This window comes from Phalacrocorax carbo, chromosome 8 (genome assembly GCF_963921805.1).
Source record: "Phalacrocorax carbo chromosome 8, bPhaCar2.1, whole genome shotgun sequence".
Lineage (NCBI taxonomy): Eukaryota > Metazoa > Chordata > Aves > Suliformes > Phalacrocoracidae > Phalacrocorax > Phalacrocorax carbo.
The window spans coordinates 25,499,026-25,525,058 of NC_087520.1; the positions used below are offsets into that span (position 1 = coordinate 25,499,026).

Here is a 26,033-nt window from a genome sequence, read left to right on the forward strand (position 1 = left end):
TGACTTTTCAAAGATGTGCAGCCCTGAGGTCTGGCCAGCCCTTGTTCATCTGTGCCAGCCAAAGTTTAGGACAAGAAAACTCCAAAATAACAATTCTGGCATTGGTGTGCCTGGGTGTCCCCCAGGCTCTCAGCAGGTGGGTTCACCCCAGTGCCTTGCTAACCTCTCAGCATAAGGTGCACAGCACGTGTTCCCTTTGCATGACGCTGCATATTTATTCACAGCTCTGTGAGATTGGCTGCAGTGCATTTTCATTCTATGTATTGTTCTCTGGGGCCAGTGATGCTATCGCATTGTGCTGAGTTTTTAAGAGTGTGAGCAGCACTGCTGATGTGACTCCCTGGGAGCCTACTTTCCACTGGTCTGGGATAAAATTCGGTGGTTCATTCTCTGTCAGATGCACACACGTGCAGGGAAGCAGACACGCAGGGAGCAATGGGGTTAGTGTAGCTGGGACACTGAAAAACTATGCAGGATTCACCCAGCTCCCTGGTGATGGATGGATACTCCAGCAATGTGCCAGCCTTCCTAACCAAACTCTGGACACTGGTGGAAGATCCTGAAACGAACCATCTCATCTGCTGGAGTACTGTAAGTACGGCAAATATCGGGTGTCACAAAGTGCCTGCAACACCAGGAAAAAACCCCAGGTGCAAGGCCTAAGTACTGTATTGCACAGCAGCTTCCTTTGCTTTGCAAGTGCTGGCCAACAACTGGGAAAGTGAAAGGACTGATAGTTTGTTAGGGGGGCTTTTGGATATGCTTGATATTGTTTATTTGTAATATTGTGGCTTTTCTCTTTCAAAGGGACAACTGGTTTGGGAGTGTTTTAATAACAATATTTATACATTTCACTTGAAGCATCTTAAAAAGTGTCTACTATTGAATCTTCTAAAAATCCTGACTCTTTCAGAGAGAGGTTTTTTTACCTTGCTTCAACCTGCGGTTCCCAAAAATTTTCTAGAAAATGTGCAAAGCCCTCAAAAATATTCCACTGCTGTTTCTATTAATTCACATGTGTTTCTTAACTGCCTTTCACAAATGTGCCTTGGGAGAAGGCAGCTGATAAACAGCATTCAGACCTCAGGCTAAAACCTATAGTTTAAACAGACCTCAGACTGGCACCCTAAATCACTCACGTTTTGGAAGAGCTTTACTTGATTTTTCAACGAGTCTCTGCAGTGGTCATGGTGGTGTGCATATGTATTGTCTGTACAGCTTCATAGGGCTAGGTTGCTTTGCTTTGGCTTCTTATTTGTCACTGAGGCATTAATATACTAAGTGCAATCAGAGAATTAAAATTATTTATTTGTCCTTCTCATACAGCATTTTGATACCATATTGTGCTTTTTGACCTAAAACTTGCTGCAAATGTGATTTGTTTTCACCAGGGAGTTATCAGATAAGTTGTGTGCATAAACTTCTTCTCTAAAATCAAGAATCTGTAACAAAAGCAGATTTAAAGGGGAAAAAAAAAAGTCTGAAGCAGCCTTTCTGTCATGTGTTTGTGTCCAGTAGAGTTTTCATTCAAAACTTGAGATAGGATTTGAGCTGCATTGTTATCCAAGGCAGTGGTTGCTTTCTGATTATGGTATTACGTGAACATACCTCTGAGAACCACCGAGTTTTGGTATTGTGTGTCTTAAGTAAGGACTTTCAGACCAGGAAGGATTTTCTAAAATGTGTAAATAGTCCCCTCTCTGTTACACTTACAACATCATTATTTTTGACTGACCACCATGCTCTACTTTCCTGCAGCCTAACATAGGCTAGAGCTACATTCCTGGGAGGTTTTAGTAAGGCTTTTAAATGCCTACGTTTCCCATTTTGCATGTTTCCACGTTTCCCATGATCTTCCTTTTCTGTCCATCAGTGTTGTTGGAGCTGAGAAATCGTGTGCATACCTGAGATTTCTGCACATAATTAGAACTCTTGGATAATATGACCTATAAGGACCCATGAACTGTTTCTTAGCATGAAGGAGAGGAACCCTGGTAATGGTTTATAAATACACTAAAGGCTGTTGTAAGGTGGAAAGGAAAAGTCTGTTGTCTGTGTCCATGGTAGATTGGACAAGACGTAATTAAATGAATTTTTGAAATGGAAGATGCAGTTAGGAAGAACTCCTAGCAAATCCCTGGAGTAGCTTGCTTGGGCAGGGCACCAGGTGTCTGTCTTCATGGGTTGGTCAAAAACAATTAAGATAAGCATCTGCCAAGGCTGATATGTTGCAGAGTGAATTTTGCCTTGGGCACAGAAGTGTCTCCTAGGTTGTGCTCCCATGATGTAAGGCAAGCAAGGCACAGCTGCTGTGTGGGAACAAGCTGGCACATGCATGGTTCATCAGTGAACACAAAGTAACTCCGAAGTCTTTCGTGTCTGTAAGAACCCTTTTGGGTGCGCCAGCTTCTGGGAACATTGCAGCCCTGAATTCAAAGGAATGATCCATCAAGAGAGGCCGTAAAGAGGTGTTCAGGTACACAAAACCCTCATGTTTCTCATTATACATCAGCCTGCCTGGCCTGGGACACACAGCTGTACCCCAGAGAGAATGAGTGGGCAGAAACACAAGGGAAGCAGGATAAAGCATCTGTGTCCCCAGAACAGCCTCTGCAATGTTGGGAAACCCTGGTCCCTGCTGTCGAGTCTGCAAGCTTAGCCTGCAAGGATAATTTCAGTATATGGATTGTTAGTGAATCTCTTAAGCACTTAAAGCACCAACAGAAGCCATTGCTTCTCCTGCATGGGGTAAGGAACAATAGGAGAGACCCTGGTGATGGTCAAAGGGCACTGCCAAGGTGAAGTTCAGTGTTTGCAGCAGTGAACAAGGAGCAAGAAGTTCAGCTGACCCAGAGTCATATGTTTGTGGGGGTGCAGGTTTCATTGTTAGAGCTGACAAATGAGCCAGAGCACAGAGGGAATTGGCACCATTTGGTGATGGAAATGTAGTGGCAGTGAGTAGAGCAGCAGGGTTTGCCAGCTGGCTGTTTGCCGGTAACCGTGGGCAGGCTACAGGCACACACCGACACCTCTTTAGTCACTGAAATTTCTCGTGGTCCTGACCACACTCCCTATTTTAGAAGCTTCCAGATGGCCCTGAGAGCACCTGTGCAGCTACAGACCCTGTGATGGGTGCGTGGTGAGATGCACACACCACTGGTACGCTCCTATTGCACGCAGAGCCTGAGCGCTCACTCTTACGAAACACTGTCCTCCTCTGTCAAAAAACAGTTCACTGTGAAATAATACCCCAAGCTGACATACCACTTTGACTGCTGGTTCACTGATCACAGCAGGAGGATGACTGTGGCTGTGCTGGTCTCAGACCCCTCCCTGCAAACACCGCACAGACCCTGGTGTCTCTAGCTAGCTGTCCCTTGAAACTTGGCTGCAGCTGAGTTGGTGAGTCCCAAATATCTGCTGATGTCTTTGCCCTGGCATAGGCCTCTGCATCTTGCCTGTTCCTCCATAAAGCTGTGGAGAGTTTAGGCTGCACAGCTGGGTGGTTCCTCATGTAGCTCTTGGCAGCTCTTTCTCTCTCCACAAGCAAAGCCAATGTGAGCCCCTAGAAGATACCACTCTCTGCAAGTTTACAAAAATGCCATATGTGACCCAAACTCCATGTCTGAAATCATGAATCTTCATTCCTCCAAATTCCATGTCTGCAATCATGAATCTTCATTCTTCCAAATTCCCAGTGCTGCTCCCAGTCTAGAGCAGGCAGGATTTAAGGTGGTCCCCCTTGACACTATATCCTGGAGACACTGATCTGTTCAGGTTGGAGAAAATGTTTCTAGGTGTTGGTTGCAGATGAAAATTAATTGCTAATTTCTCTGTCCCTTAAAAAGGTCAAGTGGATTGGTGTTTGCAAAAAGTTTCAAGACAGCTTCAACACATTGCGTCTTACAGGCCCTCTGTACCAGCTTAACTGTTAGCGGGTAGAAGGCCAGGCAGGGGAAGCACATGGCCTGCAGTGTGTCTGTCTCTGCCAACAATCCCAGGCAGTTTGCCTTGTTTTGCAATCACAGATCCTGGCACTGCAACCTCAGAAACAGATATTTTATCTGGTTAACAGGCACATTGCTAGCTTGCACTGCAAAGCATGCCACTTAATATTTTGCAGTTGCCCTTGGGGCTGTATACTTTCAAAAACAGTCAAGAGAAGGTTCGTAGAACAACTGTATCAGTGTGAAGTCTCCAGGGATGATTTGCTTTCTTGTCTTGCTGTGTTTCTTGTATCATGTCTCCAGGCAGTGCTCCCTCTGGGACTGCAGTGCTCTGGAGCAGATGGGTCAGAGTTAGACCCTGCAAGCAGATTGAGGGGTTGTAATGGCAACTCCCGCTTTCCAGGACCTTCTTCAGACACCAGAGTCTTTCTGTGAGGTCCATGCAAGGGTGGACAATCATAAACTACCAGCTGTTTATGTGTAAAAGCCTGTAGTTTCTTTCTCATATCCAAGGCTCTGAACTAAGCAGTGGCAAAGCTTAGTAGAAAAAGATCAAAACTGAAGTCATAGAGGACTGACTGTACTAGAACTGAGAGAAACGCATCCATCATTGAAGGCTGTTGTCACTCTTTTCAGCTTCAAGGTGACAATACAGAGAGCACAACTTCTCCCTCACTGTAGGACTCAAGGGAATCACCTCCTCCTGGGCACCTCTCATGGTCGGGGACACTCCTCTGACTTCACCTTTGTCTACGTCTCCTTTGCAGAATGGCACCAGCTTCCATGTGTTCGACCAGGGACGGTTTGCCAAAGAGGTGCTGCCCAAGTATTTCAAACACAACAACATGGCCAGTTTCGTCCGGCAGCTGAATATGTGTAAGTTCAACCTCCAGATCCTAGGGCAACTGGGTCCTACAAGACATGGGGGCAGTGACAGAAAGTGTGTGTGGGACAGGAGGCATGAAAAACAATTGTGGAAAGAAAAGTTGAGATCTCACATATATGCATTATTGTGACATTATTGATTTCGCTAAAGAGGACTTGCCTCTGAGATCCCAGGAGAGTGATTTCCTTGTGTTGACCTTAGGTTCCAGCATGAAATTTCTGTTAGATTACATTGTAAGATGTGAGCTAAGAAATTTCAGCTACCAGGTTTTCTGCTTCTCTTGCATCAATGTGATTACTTATTATTGTTTCTTTTCCATTTTATTCTATATGGGGCTTTTGTCAGCAGCCTGATACTGTGACACCTCCCTCAGAAACTGCTGCTTTTGAGGGTAGCATGCCCAGAGCTTATCCTTTTCACCAGCTGTATCACTGAACTAATTATGGACAGTACTCCCTGCATACCTTGCCTTGCTTTTTGGACATTTTCACCTCCTCATGGAGGTTTAGGTGTAATTTTTAGCCACATCTAGACCACAACTGTATTAAATATGGTTCTTTTGTGATAGCTTTTGGAAGTTTTTCAGTAACTAATTCACAAAGTTCCTGAATAAAGTTTTAACTTTGCTATTTATCTATACAGTAGCACTATTGTAAATTTTAGGCCAGTCTTTAGATACCATTTAGAAACATTTCTAGGACTTCAAAGAAGTACTCAAAGTAGATTTCCAAATGTGCATGTGACCCTTTTGTTTTTTTCCAAAAGTGGCACCTGACACTGGTCTGTGCCTTTAAAAAAAGCCTTCCCCTGAATCCCTTTGGCTTGCAAATCAAACCAGGGATTTCTGAAGAGTGGGTGTTTTAGCTCCTGGCAGATGGACCCACGTGTCCAAGGGATTGTCAGTGAGGCTTTCATGGTGTAGGCCAGTGGCAGTGTGTCCCCAGAGCCACGGGGTGTCCAGCAGGATGCTCTCCCTTGTACTGGATCTCTTGTAGATATGGCTCAAAAGCGTGCCCAGCCACGAGGAGGGGGCACGGCTGTGCCTCAAGCACCTGAGCAGCTCAAAAAGTGGGGGCAGTGAACAGAAATGTCCTCAAAGGTGAGGGGTGGGAGGCAAGGAGGAGGGCCTGGGTCTGCCAGGCCTCCACCTGCACCTTCTCCATGCAGATGGCTTCAGGAAGGTGGTGAACATCGAGCAGGGGGGTCTTGTCAAGCCCGAGCGGGACGACACGGAGTTCCAGCACCTCTGCTTCCTGCAGGGCCATGAGCACCTCCTGGAGCACATCAAGAGGAAGGTGAGGGGGCGCCGGGTGGGGGGGCGCACCGCCTGGCCCGCAGCATGAGCTCCCTGGGCGGGAAGGCTGAGGCGCTGCAGCCTTCTGTTCCAGAAAGTTCCACACCACTGGTGTGGAGAGGCTGCAGCATGCTTTTTCAAAACATCCCTCAGCAATATGCCCCAAAACTTAACTAACGGTCTGTGTTGGTTTGCTTTAACCCTGCTGCTGCTTTATTTAATTTGTTTCCCCCAGGCCTTCTGCTAAGAGAGTAGTAGTGAATACTTGTTTCCTGTCCTTCAGAGGCCTCAAGCGAGGAACGGAAGACTCCTCTGGAGCAGGAGTCCTGCCATTCCTGATGCCATGGCTGTGTGCCCTGGGCCTTTCTAACCCTCCCACCCTCCCCTTTTGGGGGCTACTTGACCAGAACAGCACTCCATGGTCATTGCAAGGGTTTCTACCACAGCTGCACTACTCTCTTGACAGCTCCTAAAATGTTTGTTTGCTTTCAGGCCATGGGCCACCAAGCTATTGACCGCTCAGTGTAACTCCAACATCACCCTGTGGTCTGGTTTCTGTCCTCTCCATATACATGTAGGGTTGGGGTGGGGGTCCTCTCTGTGCAGGGCTTGCCTTTCATCAGAGTTTTGTCCGTGGTTTTTTGCTCTGCCACTCAGTTTCACGAGACCTTTGTGTAGTGCTGCCTGGCCAGGCTTGCTTTGCACCACTCTGCCTTTCAATTGTTACCCACATTTCTATATAAGCACAACATAACTCCTGCTGGGTCTCCCAACAGTCATCTCCTGTTATTATAGAAGTGATAACCTACTCCTACGATCTGCTATCTTTTAATCTGTTATTGATGCCCCAAAAGGTCTGTTCTCTTACTGAATTAGCATATTGACTTCAGAAAAAGGACTATAGCAAAAGCCTTCTGGAAATCCAAGTGTAATATATCAATTTAAGGTAGTTCCTCAGGCTCATTCCTGTAAATCACGAGGCTGGATTTGGTCTCTCTGTAGTTAAAGTAAAAAGAAGTAATTGAACAGCCTAGTCCAATTCCACCCCATTCCTCAAAATAACCTTGGGTTTTTTTCCCCTGCAAGCTGATTTGAAGTAAGTCCCCACACTGGTAGAGAGTGTCCTGCTGCCAACAGACTCTCTGTATGAAAGCATTTTTCCTGATCTTTGCTCTATTTTATTTCTTTGACCCTTGCAGCAATACACTAAGGATAGTTCAGACTCTTATGCACATGTCACCTGTCCCAGTATTTCTGCACGTCAATGCCCAGCTGGTGGGAGTCCTGCACCCAAGCCACAGCAATGACTCTGTCTGTCCACGTCCTGCTTGTGTTGGTAAAATCCACCTTTAAGTTCTCCTCCGCAGGTGTCAGTAGTGAAAAGCGAGGAGACCAAGATGCGCCAGGAGGACCTCAGCAGGTTGCTATACGAGGTACAGATACTGAGAAGTCAGCAGGAGAACATGGAGTGTCAAGTGCAGGACATGAAGCAGTGAGTTGAATCCTACTCAGGCTGCTTCTTATGGGCATTTGCTTCTCAAGAGTTGTTGATCTTGGGGAACGTTTGAAAGGAAGAACCTTACACGCCTCCCTCCCAGGGAGCACAGGCTGAGCCAGGGGTTAGGCATAGGGACTAGGTCTGCTGAGACAATAAAAGGTAGGATTTCTATGTAGACCCTATGATCTACAGAATGAGTTTAATGCTCAGACTCTCTGTCTTCTGTGAAAGGTGGACATATTCTCTTAATCTGTATTTTTCCTTTACAGACAAGCAAAGCACAGAGGGGGCTATGCAGGAAGTATGTGTATAACCTGGGGACCTAGCTCAGATAGCTGTATTTCCTCCAGATAGAAATGATGGTAAAAAGAGATGTAACTCTTTCTCACACCTAGAAGAGTCCGTGGCAGAAATGTGGTGGTGCTCACTCCAGCTATCAAAAAAAAAAATATCTCTCCTACCTTCCACCTCCAAAATATATGACTGGCCTAAAGTAGATAAGAACATGAGAACTGCTGTAGTGTTTAGTCCACCTGTCTGAAGACTGTGTCTTCTGACATGGCCAAAATCTTTGAATCAGAGCAAAACAAGCAATGCTTCTTATGTGTGGCTGCCTGACCTCCAGCTGTCCGAGACACTGGGATTTTCTGAGTCAGAGGTAGTCACTGGGAATTTAGTAAATGGATACGGTTTTATAAGCCTCGTACTTGCAGAGGTTTTTATTTGCCTCCAGAATTTTAATCCTTACAGAGAATTTCAGTTTTTCAAGTGCTTTTTAAACAAAAAGACCTAAAAACTTCTTTTATAATGAGAGCTGATATTCCTATGTCACCAGTGGACACTGGCATCTGGGCCTTAAGAGAACACCAGATACTGTGAAACTTCATTGCAGCCCAGCCCCTTATGTGCAACGAATAAATGTTCCCTCAAATTTTAATGACTCCCATACACTAAATCATGAAATCCAGGTACAGTGGAAATGAGAGAGTTTTAGGCTTGTATCTTATTTCATTTCTAAGAAATACCAGTGTTGATGATTTGGCCTTGCTTTTAGTTTATTCTCTGTTTTCATTCGCTTGCTCCCTTCCTCCATCTGGCAAAAGGCAAGATTGCGTTCAACTGATTAAAATAATACAATTTTTATAAACTAAGACAGACCAGAAATCCCAGGGTGAAACCATGTTAAGAAATTTACAGTGGTGAAGAACCATTAGGATGTAACTCCAATACAAGCTGTCAGACTAAGGAAAGCTGCTTTGCTGGAAATCCCATCAGTACCAGCGCAGAAGGTTCACCACAGAGATTCTTGCTGTACAAGCTGCTGTAGTAGGGCAGCTGCTGTGCTCTTTGAGCCCTGGACTTTATCTTCCCAATTCTAGCATCAATCCACAACAGAAAGACTAGAACCACCTAAGGGCTATGTAGCAAAAGGATTTATAAATGCTGATGTATGATAGCTTTTGCTGGCCCGTTGCTTTTGGTACATCCATATACTCTTGAGATAAATTGAATGGCAAAACCTTTTTTTCAGCATGGACTTGGCTGGCATCCAGATTTGGAGGCAGCACAGCAAAAAATCTCTGCGTCTCCCCATCCCATTTTCTGGGGCTGACTGTTCAAGAAAGCCTGTAACTCCCGTGTGCTACATTTGCAGACAGGAAATGAATGTACTCTATGCAATTGCAAGCTGGGCACAGGTCTGTGCTGGATGAAATCAGTCACTCCAACTAATGAAATCATTACAGTCCTCCTAGTTCAAGGGTTCTGGATGCAGAAGCATCCCTTTAGCTGCCCCAGTCACCCCCAAACATGCCTTTGCACCACTACATGTATGAGGTTTCAGCCAGCAGCATACATAGGATCTTTGTCCATAGGATCTCTTGGTCTTTGGGGGGAGCTGTGGAGAGGTTGGGCTTTCTTGGCTCCCGCAGGACGAATAGTCTTGGTGATCCAAATCATTCAAAGTCACAAATCTGGCCCTGCTGAAACACTGGCCAAAATGTTCCACAACATCTAAATACATATATCCTCTTGTTACCCTTCCCTATAGGTGTTGGCTTCTCTTTATTTGTTTTTCCTCTGTGCTTTGGTCTGTAGTTCTCTTGAGGTCAAGGAAAAACAAGGAAAGCAATTGTGTGACCCCATTTGGGACACCTGAAAAGAGCAGAGCACTGCAAGAGCCCCAAAGTGAGACAGACTTTGCACAATTGGGTCTACTGTGCATCATGGCAGCACCGTGGGCTGTTGGGATGTTTCTGTGCTCAAGAAAAGTTTCTATTTCAATTTCAGGCAAAATGAAGTTCTTTGGCGGGAAGTTGTTTCTCTCCGGCAGAACCACTCGCAACAACAGAAAGTGATCAACAAGGTAGTGGTCATATAAACTCCAAATGTACTTGTACTGCCTGTTGTATGTCCTCTTCTGATTTTTTTTCTCATCCCATAATCTTCTCCACTCGCTGATATTGCAGGATATTTATTTTCCCTCCCTTTCAAACTGTGTGATGTTCTTATGTGTCCTACGGAAAGTAGTCATTAACAAAGCAGAGATTAAGCCCTAGAGCAAAATATTTTCATTTCCCTCTCAGTCCTTGCTGTAATGTTAGAAACCACTTTTCTGTCGAAGTCCTGACCAAGAAAGCACAACTCTCAGTAATTGCCTTGTATTGGCTGTGTTCCGGTTGTACCCAACGCCTTTGGGCTTCCCAAAGCTTTCCTCTTTCCTTCGCACAAGAAAGGAGCCTCCCCCTCCTGCCAGCACTGAAGCTGCAGGCAGCAGAATTGGCTTGCCATTCCCCCAGTGGGGAACTCCAGCAACTGTTCTATTTTCTGGTGCTAATGGTATAGCTGAGGAATTACTGTACAACCTTTCAGGCTGAAGGAGCATCTCACTTAAAATCTAGCATGACCAATACTAGAAAAGGCCTCTCCAGTGCTTCCCAGATGGTGCTGACATGACTGAGCATGTCACATTTCCCAGTCCCCCTGAGAGCCACGTTCTGACCCTCACGTGGCATCGCAGGGTCATAGGACTGGATAGAAATGCACACGGTTATCAAACCTTCCTCCGGCTCTGAGGCTAGACCAGCCACACCACTCATTGTAGAGGCATTTATGCAACTCTATTTTGTTATATTGAGCAATGAGTAAGAGACAGCTGTGATATATAATAATAATGCTCTCTTTGTTTGGAGGTCAAAGCAGAGCATTAAGCTCAAGCTGACCTGGGAACATGTTGCTAAGTGATTCCTCTCCAGAGCCATTCTGCACGCTTTTTAGTGTCCTGTTATATCACAGGGCTGAAAAACGCAACTGAAAGAGCTAAGACCTCCATCCAGGGTCTCCCCTAGGGAGTTGGGCCTCTCACTTGCAAAGTCTTTGTCAGACTTTACAGAACCTCTTATAAAAGTCTCTAAAGACTTTAACAGAGGCCAAGTCTACCTCCAGGCCTAGGAATGTTTGCATGTGTACTTCACAGGCAGATTCCCAAGTCTGATAGGGCTTGCTGGAGTTCTGCATGCACGGAAATGTAGAGAGTAAGTGCTGAGCACGTGCATCCAGCAGCCTTCGCACAAAGCAGGCACCTGGTGGTGTTTCTTGAAAGCTAGGCAGGTCATTTGGGTTCTTGGAAAGCCTAGTTCGGTTTTGGGCTCTGATATCTCATGCAATTTGGCTCCCATATTTCATGGCTGCTCCCAGCTTTGGGGTGGTGTCAGGAGGGAGGAATGTGTGAGATAAGAATGGCTGTGAGAGCAGGGAGTGCTGAATCACTCTGCTGATGAACACTGGATTTTGATCTCTCCTGACAGCTGATTCAGTTTCTGTTTGGCCAGCTCCAATCAAGCCCTAGCAGCACTGGGATAAAGAGGAAGCTGTAAGTACCCTTGTGTGGTGCGCACACGCTCACGGGTGCATAATGCTGCCCCCTCACTAAAAGCACAAGCTCAGCTCGCCCAGGCAGGCGGTCAGCGGACCAGGGCACCATGGTGATGGGAAATGAATGGGCTGAACTGCCGAGTCAGACCTGCTGACATGCCCCATTCAGTGGTCTTTAGAGAAGCACCGTGTCAGCTCGTGACCTTTATTTGGGGAATACAGAGCGAGATGGGAGGTGGGAACACTAACTAGTGGGAGGGTAAAGGGCAGGACCCCTCTGCTGGTCCTGCTGGTTCCAGTTTTGGCACTTGTCATCAGTGGGAGCATGGCTGGGCCCAGCCAGCCCACAGACACCTTTGGTGTGACCCATAGTCACTGAATGAAGTGTGTATCTGACACAGGTTTGCTGGCTTGCAACCACCAGGCCTTACGGAGACAAAGGTGGACAAAGATTTTAGCTTCGGGTATCTTTAGAGTCATAAATAAGCTCTTCAAGGCAAGTAAATAGAGGAGCTTGAATTAGGAAGCTCAGTGCCTTCCAGGAGAGCAGCCATCCATTTCTTGCTCTGTGGTGCTTGTGATCTAAAGATCCTGTCAAGCCTGTTAGACATTACTGTGGAAAAAACTGTTGGCTTTCCCTGGTGCCCTCAGCCAAATCACTGTCTTCTAAATGAGCACTGCAGATGCTTTTCCTGATTGCAGGACAGTGGGAGGAGAAGAGGGATTTGCTAGGCAGTTTTATAGGATCATCACAGCATTAACAGTAGTGGGTGTGTAGCAAAATATACCAGTTCCCAGCTTCTCTGGGACTGTATCACAAACCCAAGGACTGCCACCCAGGAAGTTTCATGATGGAAAGGCAGAGCCATTTTGAGGCTCCTTCTCATTTTCTCTTGGTTTCAATGACTTACTAAACATAGTGTGCTCCTGCTACAGCACCCAGCATGCACACCCACTTCTTGTCAGTGGCCATCTGTAAAAGCCTGTCAGCCATTTTTTAAAAGCCTGTATGCAATGAATTTAGGCTCTGCTTTGCTTTGTGTCTCTCCCTGTTTTATTACTTACTTAGTGGGTGGCACAGGTTCCTTTGTGCAGTGCTATGTACAGAGATGTAGTTTTGCCAAAGAGACCCCAGGCACAAGGGAGCTGGTAACAAGGCCAGGTTCCCGGTATCGCACTAATAATTTCAGTTACTTACCTCCAGTTAAACAAGCTGAGGATCCAGCCCAGTGTTTAAAACCACTAGCAATTAGAAGAAAATATTGATTGAATTTGTTCAATTCAAAACATGAGTTGAATTTGTTACTTTACTTGCATCTTTCCTATAAGATCTAGAAAGCCCAGGTCACCGCTTCTCTCCATGGCTAATGCCCTTTTTTAATTATGACCTCCTCCAAAACTCTTGGTTCCCTTCCTTGCCCATAACACTGGACAAGAAAGTACCTTACAGCTGAAGCAAAACAACCCTTGGCTGAGAGACATTTCTTGTACGAGCAACTGGGAACCAGTCAGTATGTGCTGGGAAAACAAATCTGGTTCTCTTCACAGACCTCTGATGCTAGACAATGGGATCTCAGCTCCACAAGTGTCCAAGTTCAGCCGGCATTCATCTATGGACCCCCTCCATGACCCCTATTTCATACAGTCGGTAGGTTTACACCAGCCTCTGAGCTTTGGGGGATTTCTTTGGCCAGGGTGGAAAAATGTTTGAAGCAATAATACAGTTACAGAGTAAGCTTGGCAAGAGTTTGGCAGTGAAGAAGAGAGGAGGTTTGCAAAGCTGAGTGATGTTTATTATTTCTTTAGCTCCCCTGTTCCAGGGAGGGGTGCCTGCTTGCATGTGCTTGTGCTGTCATGTTCATGTGGGAGGCCATGGGATGTGGGAGGGAGAGGCAGACCCTGCACACCACACTCTCCATGGTGTTACTCCAGCCTGGCTCACTTCAAGGGTGGAGAGGAAGAAGTATATTCTAGAAGTGGGTACTATGATCTTTCTGACCAGACCCAGATTTTTGCAGTTGCTGAGGGATCCCCACCACCATAACCCACCAAAGCAGACACCAGACACATGACACTTATGTCATGCAGTTAAAATACTTGAGCTGGCATGAGAGACCCACGCTTCCCTGTTGGGCTGTGTTGGACCTTTCTCTCCAGAGGAAGCTAAGCAGTCTAGGCAAAATGTCAGACATGATAAAACCTCTTAGTAGCTGATGCTACAGCCACAGTGCTTATTTTACATCTGCGCCTCTGTGTGGTTGGAGGAAAGACCGGAGGAAATTATAATGTTGCATATATAGGTAAAAGCTTTCTTGGTTTCCATACAAGGAGGGCTCAAGGGCACAGTGAGTAAACTCTCTCAGGTAGGGCTTTGGACTTGTTCTTGTCCTCAGAAGGATAAAGCTATATGATTTTTTTGCATTTCTCTTAGCCGTCAACTGAACCTGCCTCTTGCTTAAACAGCCCTGTGATTGCTGGAGGACCCATCATATCTGATGTAACTGAAGCGTCACCATCCAACGTAATAAATATGCAAGCCCCTCCTGAAAATGACAGGTAAACATGCTTCCCTCCAGGGAGAGTCAGGTGTGGACTTGCATAACTTCAGAAGAGTTTTTCCTGGCTGTAATTCTACCAAAGCTTCTGCCTGATTCACAAATCTCTACAGAGCTGGTGGGTTGGAATATTTTTTTCCGGTTTGCAGTATGGGTCAGATTTTCAGAATTAGGGAGGGATTACAACAGCATAACTTTTGAAACAAAGTCATGAGTTTCACGCTGAGAACTTCCACTCACCTCTTGGAGAAGTATTCCATGCTTCTTCATATTTTGTTCCCAAAACAGGGGCTGTCTCAGACTTTATCAAATAATCAGATACTAACAGTTGTTGGGTTTGTTGAGTGAGTGAGAGAGAGAAAGGAAGTTTCCTTTTGGCTTTGACAAAGAAGAAACAGAATCAAACTGTACATCTTTCTGCTAATGAGAACAGAAAGGCTGCATCACAACAACTTCCGATGTTTGACAGCTTTTCTGTGAAAAGGTCCCAGTAACTTAAGAACAGAATGCAGAGGTATTTTAATGCTTATCTCTTCCTGCCACAGACATGCTGTGTATTTAGGGCTAGTAGCAGAGTAGCTACAACTATGTCAGTGGAAAGTAAGTAGACAGATGAATCATGGAAACAGTTTCTCAGGCATAGAGGCAAGGCAGTTATTTTCTAGCAATTGCCTGTAAATCTGCCTAATAATTGAAAACATAGCCATAAAAAGAGCTAGAAGCATGTAAAGAGCTCTAGATAAAAAAAAAAAAAAGGCAACAAAAAAACCCCAAACTAAAAAACCACACAAACTAACTAGTAAGCATTTCTAAGGTAGAAAAAAAAATTAATATAACCTTCAAGTTAAGTTGCTTATTTCTACTAATTACTGTGTGCCGTCTGCTGGCCTCTGATCTATGCTGTGTCTGCATGACTTGAGAATCTGAGCCATTCACAGCCCTAATGGGTTCAGAACATGAGCTGCTGGTCGGAGTTTAGGATTCACAAGATGAGATGATGATCTGAAAGGGATGCCAGGGAAGGCTTTTTGGTGTCACATATCATCCCATATGTGTGATACGCTCATGTGTTGCCTTGCAGCAAAGCTAGCCTGTAAGTGTCGTAAGGTAATACTTTTTCAGTATGGCTTTCCATGTCCTGATCCTGTTGGTCTACATGCCTTTGTCACTTTTGCTACAGTTGTGCAGTTTCACAGCTGTAAAGTCTCCTATAAGTAGTACAGAGTAGAATTTTACATATAAAATGCTACTGTTCAAAACTTCAATGTCATATGTCTGTCTAGGAATAACGTGGAGTGCCTCTCCCACTAGAAAAAGGCAAACCTCTGCTTCCAAACAAATAAAACATCTGTCTGGGACTGTCAGATCTTGACAGATTCTGTTTCAAATCCTGCAGGACCACAAGATCCTGACCTGTGTCATTGGGATCTCTAGAGTGCTTGCTGGTTCAATCCTAACTCCAGCATGGGTGTTGCTGATCCCATTCCTGTCTCTAGGGTGGGGGTTTTCCTTTTTGAGGGGAACCTCTCTAGCCTACTGACCCTTTAACCTGTCTCAAACCTAACACTTGGCCTATCACAGTACTTACCAACACATGGATATTTTCCATATTTGCAAAACAGTCCAATCGGGCAAATTTATTATAGCTGCGACTAAGTGAGTGAAGATATTCCAGCTGAGCATGTTTCTGGAGCTTGCTGAAAAGAAAACAAGGTTGCTGGTTTCTTTTGCCCATCTAGAGGATTGGAGAGACTCTGTGGGCAGTTTGATGGGAAGTGAAGGCAAGCCCTTGTGCTATTGCCCTTCCCAGTAGCACAAGTCCTTTGGGGAGCAGATGTGTGTGTGTAGTGCTAACTCTCGTCTCCGATACAGAGAGAAGTGCCTCATGCTGATCAAGGAAGAGCCAGTCAGCCCTGGAGTGAAAGCCACTGCTGAGGCCGATGCCCCGCTGCCAGCCTGCCGGGCTTGCTCTGAGCCCCCGGTGCTCCCGGTTGCCATGGTTCAGTCTGTTTTGGAAGGCAAAGGAAACTGTGGTGCAGCCCCACAAGGGGCCTCACAACCACCCGAGAGAAGAGGCAGAAGAGCGTTGCTGGATAGGTGAGGGGAGCAAGGGAGAGCTGTGGTCCTGCATGTTTTGTGGCCCTCTCTTCTCATTAGCGGGGGGAAAGGGAGACTGACTTTAAGTCACCTAATGCAGCCTGGTGAGCTCCACCCTGTACCTGTGGCACTGCTTAGAGGACCCTTGAAGCCCAGGGGGCAGTTCACAGGCGTAGAGTGTCTGTGGATGACTTGCTTGAAGGACCCAAGACAAGAAAAGCTGTCAGAGCATGTACATCAGAGTTGTGGGAACAGGAAGAGGCCTTCAGCAGTGAGAGGGATTTGCCCAAGGTCCAAGTGAAAGCTGGAGCCCAGTTCAGTATCTACATCTGCAGACTTGCAGGCCACTGGGCTGCGCTACACCTCCAGTAGCTTGTGTCCCCTCTGTCATTTTTTTTGTTGAATCTTCAGTTACATAAAGCCCTAAGGAAATATGTCACTGGTGTTTCTGTGCAGTGAATAAGGTGTCACTTGCCAATATGCAGACAGTGATGGAAGATGACAGTCAATCACCATAACCTCTGCACTAAGACAGACATGTATTTGATAAAGCACCAAAGCATTTATCAGGCCCAGGCTTGGGCTTGAGAAGGAAATAATCTGCCCCCTTTCTTTTCCTCTCCTGTGCTGTGAAGTCAAGTAGACTTTTCTCCTTAGGCTGTTCTCCCTTTGCACCTCTTCCTGTCACCTTTCCAAGGTGCCTTTCCTGAGTCAGTGCTCGATCTGTCTCCAGGGGCAGCTAGTCACCTTGGCACCAATACATGAGCTGCATGCTTCTGGGGAGGTACTGGGGAGCTGACACGGCAAGAGATCTCAGCTTCTTCATCTCTGACTAAGAGTGAAAACCTATGAAACTTAGCTGCATAGCTGTGCTTGTCTCCTTGAACAAAAGGAGCTCAGTAAAATGCTAGGCAGTCCGAAGCAAGGCTTTAAAAAAGGGTATAAAATCATGCCTTAAAATCACAATATAGCAAGTGAGGTCACTCATGGGGATGGAGAGTTGGGAGTTTGTGTTCACCAAGTGAAGAAGTCTGATACAAAGGGATGGAGGTTTCATTATTTTGAAGCCAGGGCACGCAAGTATCCTGTATGTGACAGTCACCTGGAGAATGATGTCCTCTTGCAAGGGGGATTAGGTCAGTGTCGTTAGGCTCACCCATGGGGTGATATGGGTGAGCAGCCTTTGGAGCTGTGGGACTGAAATCCCAACAGCACCAATATCATGGGTGGGTGTACAGCAGACTTCACCAGCAGGAGGAAAGTGTGGTTGCATCTTGATGGGTCAAGTAGAAGTTAACTGCAGAATTCATTCTTCATGGCAACTGCAGCAATGTGAGGACAACTGAGGGGAAGAAAACCTCACACTCAATAGTTATCAGAAAGGCTCCTATTTTCCATCGGATCCTTACAGACAACCAAGTTCTTTCTTCTGATCCCCACTGGCTACTTAAAAACATTTTATTAGAAGAAAAAACATCCTTTTTTTTAAAGACTGGATTTGAAGAGAAATTTTTATACTTTTTGGGGAGGATTAAACCCAGCAGGGCCTCACGTGTCCTCCTTTAGCTGAATTTCTCCAGTAAATGCAACCTGCAGGCTGAATGCCTGCAGATAAAAGTCACTCCTTTAAAAGCCATTAATTAAACAGTAATTCAGCCATCTTGGACCCAGGAGGATGGGAACACAGCCCGTTCTGGACCCCAAGTGCCTCTTTAAAAGGATTTCCTCTAAGGAAAGCTTTAATTTTCCCAGCTTGAGGAGATGTGCACAAGCTGTCCTTCCCCAAAACACATGCGTCACCCAGGAGAGGAGCAGCCTCACTCATTTTACCATCAGCCCAGTCCCCTCTGTGCTCTGCTGTGTTGTACTTCTGGGATTAATTCAAGTGAAATGACATAAACCCAGGCTGACAGTGGGCTTTTGGTTTTCAAAATGAGATTTAAGCATAAACCTCATGTCAGAAGGCTGCTCAGTCCTGCTTTCTGTGTATATCTATGGAAGTCTAATTTGTGGCAATATTTCCACTTGTCTTCTCTCAGAACAGATATTTCAGACCCATTGGAGGGCACCGACTGGAGCTTGGAAGGGCTGCAGCTGCTGCTGAGGAGCCAGCAGTACGGCCTGGAGGCCGCAAGCCTCTTGGATGTGAGTGTTGGGCCCTCCGGCTGTGGGAAACAGTTGCGAAGTTCACAGTGGTACCTTTGCGCTGTAAATCAGATAGACCATACTGCTGCTTCTTGTGTGGCACTTTTGTCTGTCACATGCTGCCGATAGAGTCACAGCTCTGTTTTGACCTGCTTATAGGAACTGGCAGGATTTCAGACTTTAAATTATGCTTTTTTACATTTCTTCTGAAAATATACATATTTGAACTTAGGAACACAAAACAGAGTGCATTTGGTAAAGACACCATCATGAGACCTAACACATGTACATAAAACAGGTTTAGTATGACTCTCTAGCTGGTTTGGTAATTGCTTTTGGTGGGTTAGTTTATTTTTTGCATATTCTGCATCTTAGATACTCTTAGTCTGTGTTTAGCTCTGCTACCTTCCCCCTTCCCTCATGTTCCTTGGAAGAGTAGCCGATGCCAAGTCCTCTCTCTGCTGAGATCTTTGCCTGCAGTTCCCACCTCACTTTTCTCTAGAAATGGATAGTGGCTTTTTTCTTAAGTTATATATGCAGAAATATGAAGGTTTGTTTCTTTCTCTCTTTCACTCTCTCTCTGCTTGTACGTATAGATAGTATATGAAAGGTTTTTGCCAATAGTCAAATAACTACGTAGCAAAAGAACCTATATGGCAAAGATATGCTCCCTTGAAGGGGTGCTTCAGATATAGGCATGTGGTGAACTTGCATGAATGAAAATCATTAAAAAAAAAAAAATCAATCTTATCTTCTTAAAGCCAGTTCCCAAGTGTCTATGATTGATTCTGACTTTATGGAAAGGTTTTCTAATGGCCTGCTCTGTCACTGGCTCCGTTGGTTTCTGTTTCGTGTTTCCTGTTAGGAGGTGTTTTCCTTTTACTGACACGCTTTTCTCTCTCTGTGCAACTGAACGACACAGGAGTGAGAATGAATCATGAAACTGTACCCCAGACTGACAGCTCCTTTTCGCAGGTTGCTCAGGCTTGTCAAGCAATAGCCATTGAGGCATTGATGCAGCAGTAATCTGCCCTCTGCTACTGAGTTCTGGGACACCTTTAAAAATCATATGAATCTGAAAGTGTCCTAGGATCCAAGAGCAGCAAAAAAGGGGCTTGGACTTGCATGTGCAGTGACAGAAACAGCTGCCCCGGTTCACGACATGACTGGCCCCTCCACTGGCAGGCAGTGAGGCTTGTGGACCAGCACCAGTGCCCACAACTCAGCCCTTGCTGTTCTGGCCCTACTACAAACCAACATGCGAGCTCTTGACTGTAGCTTTCGTTAAATGTCAGACCAGCTGAGGCACAGGCAGGCATTGCTTTCTGGCATGTCTGCCAGCGGGGCTACAACCTCCAGCAGACAGGCAAGGCAGACAGCTTAGGAGATGAGGATCTCAAACCATTACATCTTTCAGAATTCTAACTGTACTTTTCTCCCAACAGGTCTTTAATCCCAATTTATCTTTGAGTGAGTGGAATTTGACTGAAATGGAAGCCAGTCTGTCCCCGGTAAGAGACTTGTATTTCTGAGATATGAAGATAATAATAACAATATAATTATGAAACAGAACTTGTGCATAAGTGAAGAATACTTAGTTACTTTTTAGCCAGAGGGGAGAGTGTGGTAAAGCATATCAAGTAAGCATCTCCTGGGAGCAGGCTGAGAGTGTTACCTTATACTCTTGACTTGTCTTTCCCACTCAGCCTGAGCTTATTTAGAGATGTGTTGCTGCCCTGGAGTCTTTAACTGAAACTGGCTGCTCTAAACTTTCTCTTAGTGTGAATGTTACGTCCTACTAATACCATAGATGCATAAAGTGTCTTTGTGCCAAAGCCCTTTATAAAATAAGCCTTTACAAAGTGCAGCCATCCCTGTCAGGAGCAGTAAACCCACATGCAATTAGAATAGAGGTTCATGCGTGCCTGTTGGGAAGAAACAAGGGGAAATTCAGTTTGGCAGTATTTGTTTGGAATCAATATTGACACAGACATTTCTAAAGTGTATATGGTGAGTTAATAAACAATGAAGGAAATGTGTGTTTCATGACTGGGTTTCTTTCCTACTTGATAGAGGGTGGATTTTCAGAGCCTTTCACTGCCAGACAGGTAGGATAAAGACTTGGATGGTTCTGCCATCTGTATGGATGCACAAGCAAAGTGAAGTCTATCTTAATGAAGTGTGAAAGATCTCTAAGCCTTCTTCATGATATCGCTATCCTTTTAAGGTTTTGATTTAATAATTTTGAATTTACCAGGTAGTTCCACTTCCTGAGTGTTAGGAAGGAGAACCTCTGAAGAGATAGAGAATATTAGCAGGTCTTGGGAGCAAGAGACTCTTTTAAAAGGATTGCGTGAAAGAAAAGGCCAAGAGGGAGGCTGCAACCTTCAATAGTTCAGTCCTCGAGTCCACTGAGTTTCCCAGCATCTGGTGCAGCCTACGCTTAGGCTTGTTCATCCTACAGAAAGTCAGGAGCATAGAGAAGCCTGGAAGGTAATACCTGTAGCGACACTGCACCTAGAAGCACTGTGCAAGCAAAAGCTAGTTTCACTTAAAAGACAATCATAGGTAAACAGAAAAAATAATTCCTTTCATATTTTCCTTTGTATGGCAGCTGGGCAAGGCCAGCCACAGTGACACCAGCCAGACCCCTCACGTGCCATGAGCTTTGCACCATATTGGCCAGTGCTGATAGGAGATTTAGACCTCCTGTAGCCCTCTCCTTCAGGTGGATCTGCTCTTGAGCACATGCTTTTGGCTGTTTTAACAAAGCGTAGGTGAAGTCTGGGAGGAGAGGCAGGGCAGGGAGGATAGCTTGCATTACTGGTGGATGTTGTGCAGCATTGATGAAGCACTGATTTTCAGAAATGGCCTAGTTCTAACAAGCTGCCCTGTCTTTGTATAATTGTACATTGTAGTTTATATTTTTGCATCAAGATGCAGCGACTCACAGTGGATCTGGAGAAGAATGCAACTGACCTGTCCTCAAAAGTGTTCAACCCACCATTTAACAATGCCTGCCCAGGTAGGAGCACTAGCAGCTCTTGTAGACTCAGGAATGGGGATGTAATTAAGGTGTTAAACATGTCAGCAGCTAGATGCAACATCCAGCACTGACCATTTGCCACTCTGAGGGAACAAAACACGTTTGTTATTTTACTTTCGTGATTGTCAGTCAGCAATGTTTCCACAATGGCTAAGTTAGCTACTGAGCAGTGGGAAAAGTGGGGGGGGATAAACTGGGGTTTAAATGTAATTGGACTACCCTCCTTGGGTCCACATCACATCTATCAATGCCTCCACTGTTTTCTCTACCTGTTCATCGCCACCTAAGAGCAATAAGATGATCTAAGTGGGCAGGGCTGGTAAGAGATGTACAGGTCCTGTGTTTCCTCTGGCTCCTGCTGCAGAGGAGGTGACCCAGTAGCTGCTAGCAGCCAGAAGCAAAGGCTGTGTCTCAGTTTTTCCAGACCTCAAGGGAACTGTCCAGCTGATCTTCTCCTCACTGACTCTGAAGTGTGTCACTAACCTTAGACATGAATTTAGAAGTGTTTTCCTGGTCTTGGAATAGTGATATGTTATTATTTTCATATGTATTCAGTGGGGATAGACCTGAAAGAGAAGTTTTGTGAGCCTTAGTTTGGTGCTGTAACCACCCGACCCTGCTGCAGATTTTTAATGTATTTTGTGTAGTTCAGGGACTTCCAGTCTCCACCTTAGGCTCAGCATCTTGCATGAGCATCAGAGGCGTTAAAGCCCAGCTAAGCTGGAGAAAGTTCTTCAGCAGGTTGGGGCTGAACTGCACAAGAGGATCATCCCCTGTTCGCAAAGCCTTTCTGGTCCACACAGTGGCGTGATGCTGGAATAACAGGGCAATTGACAGATGCCTCCTGCGAAGATGAGGAAAAGCAGACAGTTCTTGAGTGAAGAGGAGAAGCTGCTCTTATCCACTCCTCAGTGTCTCCAACCATTTCGTCATCCCTCCTTCACTCCTTGTTACCAGGCTTGACTCACAAGAAGTGAAGGAGGGATGACCAAATGGTTGGTAACTCTCAGCATTCAGGCAGAGCCTAGCTTGGCAACCTCGAGAGACTCCCATCGATTTTAATGGGCTTTTGAGTGAGTCCAAGTTTGGTTCAAGTGTTTCTGACTGTTTTTTTGCCTGGAGTAAGCCCCCTCATCTCCTGTTGCAGTGGAGATTTGCCACTTTTTAGTTCTACATAGATAAATTCCGGTAACTTGCCTTCCAGAAGTTGAGTTTTCTGTTGTGCGTTTGCATTCCTAGGGAAAGATGTCATTCTTGAAAGCACCCAGCAGTTCCTTGTGGATCGTCAGCCACTCTTTGGAACCGACCTGCCTGAAAGTTCATCGCTTTATGTTCCATCTGAAAATATGGCTTCCTACCTGTCTTCTGTGGGAGTCCAGGGGGATATCCCATTAAACCTGAGCTCTTCAACTGACAACAACCAGTGATTTAGCTTCCAAGAAACTATGTCTCCCCCCCACCCATCCTAGCATCCACAGGTTTGAATGTAAAGAAACAAACGTGACTCAGAAACCCACAGTTTCTTTTTGTGTCCTTTCTTTTTGAGTAGATGGAAATAATCAGTAGCTGTTACATTACCCTCACTACACCAGGATTTCACTGTTTACCCAGGATAACAATTTTAAAACAAAATGCTGCTTCTGGCGCTTGCTCCTATGTGGAGTGAGAACTTGGCAGTGCTTTTGTCCTTGAAAATGCTTTAGAAACGTAAAATTTTCTAATAAAACTTAAGTGAAGAGTAGCTTGAAAGTACATCAGGGTCTTCATAAAATAAAGTGATCCTGACTACTGTCTGCAACAGCAAACTCTTGGATCTTATTGGGGCAGCACAGATTAGCTAAGACGCATGATACTCCTGGATGCTGTTTTTCAAATAGGAAAATTGTTTTATATGCCAGTCAAATGCACTAAAAATACTTTATTATCCATTTTCTGGTTTTGATGGGATGTGCTTGTGGCTCTCCCTTATCCTCCTAGAGAGAGTAGGAAAATTAAGATCCCTCGGAGTGTGCAGAAGATTGTTTTCTGAGTGACTACTCCAAGATGTGTCTCTGGCTCCTAGGGTGGCTCCAGACCATCACAGACACCACAACATCGCGTGCTGAATCGGGAGGGTTTTTTTGTTTTTTGGGGCTTTTTCCCAATTTATTTTCTATAACATCAAGGCAGTGTACCCCATACTTAAAAAAAAAAAGGGGGGGGATAGACTCTTCTGCACACAGAATTTTCCATTTGCAAAAAGGACTGAGAGAGCATGCCCTGGGTTTTGGTGCTGGCTAAGTATTCCATGTCCAGTCCAATTACTTTCTTCCTTGGCCTTGACCTGTTCTATTTCCCCTGAAGATTTGCCTGTTGGTTTATTGATGTATAGAATCTGATGAACCAGTTTAATTGATTTGATCCCCCTTTTAGAAGGACGCTCAGCTGCTCAGTGTAGGAGGGAGGCAGAAAGGTTAGTCCACCATGTCCCACTAACTTTTCTTCTGTCCTTTGTGCATCTGAGACCAGCCTCCAAAGGTTGAATTAATCTTCTGTGTGGTTTCTGACAACTGAGTTTCTCAACAAAGCAGAGCTTTGTTTTTTATGCTGTAGTTCTAATGAGAACGTATAAATTATCTCAGTATCCTCTGAGTTGCTTTTCCTTAGGAAAGCTACCCAAATGCAGTAAGGCAGACCCAGGAAATTCAGGTAACTCAGGCCTCCTGAGGGCTTAGACAGGGAGGTGTAACCCATGCCAGTATTGTTCCAAGAAATAGTCTTCTGCTTTCATTGCTGTGATGATTCTTGGTTCTAAAACATATTTCTGAGCATCTTGAATGGTCAAGCAGCATCCACCCCAAAATGTAGTCAGTCAGACGAACGCAGGCTCAAATTCTCCTTAATGCGATGAGCATGTTTTAAATGGACCTTCCTGTACAGCCATCCATTTATCAGTATGTGAACAAATGTGTTAGTTCAGATACATTCACTTTTGAGCACATTCTCCCGCAGCGAGCTACTGTGTGCTGGGAGCTCTGCCACCACCTTGGCGGTGCAGTCTTCGCAGGAGCGAGGTTGTGAGAGCTTCTGAATTAATTCCAGCCACTGCTTTCCTGTTCAGGACTAAGGGAAAATTCTGGTAGCCCCATTGGCTGGGTATTTCAATGATGTGCTTGAGTAAATCATGAACAAGCTTTTCCTTTTGACAGATTTGTGCTTAGGAAGTTCACCAGGATCGGCCCACTTGCCACTGTATTTTGTAATTTCCAGCGATGGAAAGTCATTGAGTTGCACTCTGCTTACTTCTTTTCTCATAAGTAATTGAAAACTGTTGGGTGTCTCGTGTCACCTGACAGCATATGTTATCCCTGTTCAAGATTTACATTCTTCTCTGAACCTTCACACACTAAATTGCCTTAATGTTAACACTGAATGTATTGATCCGATAAGGTATTTCAGCATGTGCTTAACTTCAAGCTCCTGAGTAGTTTTTCCGTATTTTTATGAAACCTATCTCATGCTTGAGGTTAGACGTACGCTTTGGTGTCTTGTTGGATTGTCTAGGTGGGGTTGAGAAATATGAGAACTTCTTAGGAGAGCTACTTGCATGTAGACAGAAGTGCAGCTCACCCAAAAGGGTGCCCGATGCCATCTCAGGCTGCAGCAATTTTTACAGAGCAAAGAGAATGGCAGACCACACTCACTGTGAGCAGCCACTCAGGAAGGTTCTTGGGGGTTTTCTTTAGGCTTTTTGCTCTGCTATAAACATGAGATTGGAGGTTGATGGCGAGAGAGGAACCTCCAGGAAGAGTATTGGACAGCCACTCCTGTGAAGACGCAAGCTTGTGTTCCTTGGCTTTTTACATTGTTAATTTTACTTGAAGGTGATGTGCTGAGACTGTGTTTTTGCACTATGCTGTACATTTGTAAAGTTTTACAGAAAACTAATTAAATATGTTTCCTTTTTCTCATTTAGTCCTGCTCTGGCATTTGTCTCACTACTTTCACCTACCCCTTACTCCTTTCCTCCTTCCCAAGCCCTCACTGATAAGAGAATGCAGCTCCCAGGAATTCTAGAGGTTCATCTGTGAGATGATGTAGGGCCCACTGATGGGTTGTGATCATCTGTGTGGAAAAGCAGGAGCTGGAGAGATCTAGCATGCAAAATGTGGCAAAGTAAACACAGCTTGGATAGCAGCTGAATTCTTCAAACTAAAATGCCCGTCAGGGTCGGTATATCTGGTAAAATCAGGATCAGAGTAAAAGAATCTATAGTTCTGGATATTACTTACTTTTTTTAATCCTTTTTAACTTGCTTTCAGTGATAACAGAGCTCAAACTTCACTCTTGGAATTACTTTTAAAAATCTTTTGTTTGTAAACACTTTTTCCGTTTTAAGTGTGATGTGCTAACATGGTCCTTCCTGCTATTCATTTAGTGTAATAAGGGGTACCAAGACAGGCACTAAAACACAGCACAAAAAATGCACAAAGCAGAGCCCTCAAAGTAGACCCAACCCAGCTTTCTGTCAGAAAAAGTAAGCAATTTTTTTAGGTATTTTTTAAGGTATTTTTTTAGGACCAAGCTCACAAACGTCGTTGGCAGCATTTGCAGATTCATGTGAAGATGCTTTCAGACAAGCCTGTTCTCCACGGGCCCTCGCTCATCCTCCTGCGCCTTCCTGGAGGCCAAGGATTTTACCAGCATGTTTTT

At 45.0% G+C, this 26,033-nt stretch overlaps 1 protein-coding gene across 1 annotated transcript; it reads left to right on the top strand.

The window, feature by feature from the left end:
• The first annotated feature begins 206 nt into the window (after nucleotides 1-206).
• Nucleotides 207-25,295, top strand: HSF4 (heat shock transcription factor 4). Its single transcript, XM_064459299.1, has 13 exons — nucleotides 207-591; nucleotides 4,715-4,823; nucleotides 6,001-6,128; nucleotides 7,495-7,619; nucleotides 9,915-9,990; nucleotides 11,432-11,496; nucleotides 13,047-13,146; nucleotides 13,930-14,054; nucleotides 15,926-16,150; nucleotides 18,190-18,295; nucleotides 19,741-19,806; nucleotides 21,233-21,320; nucleotides 22,581-25,295. Exons 1-13 carry the CDS (start codon nucleotides 469-471, stop codon nucleotides 22,766-22,768), a joined length of 1,524 nt encoding a protein of 507 aa, XP_064315369.1. The 5' UTR covers nucleotides 207-468; the 3' UTR covers nucleotides 22,769-25,295.
• The last annotated feature ends 738 nt before the right edge of the window (nucleotides 25,296-26,033 follow it).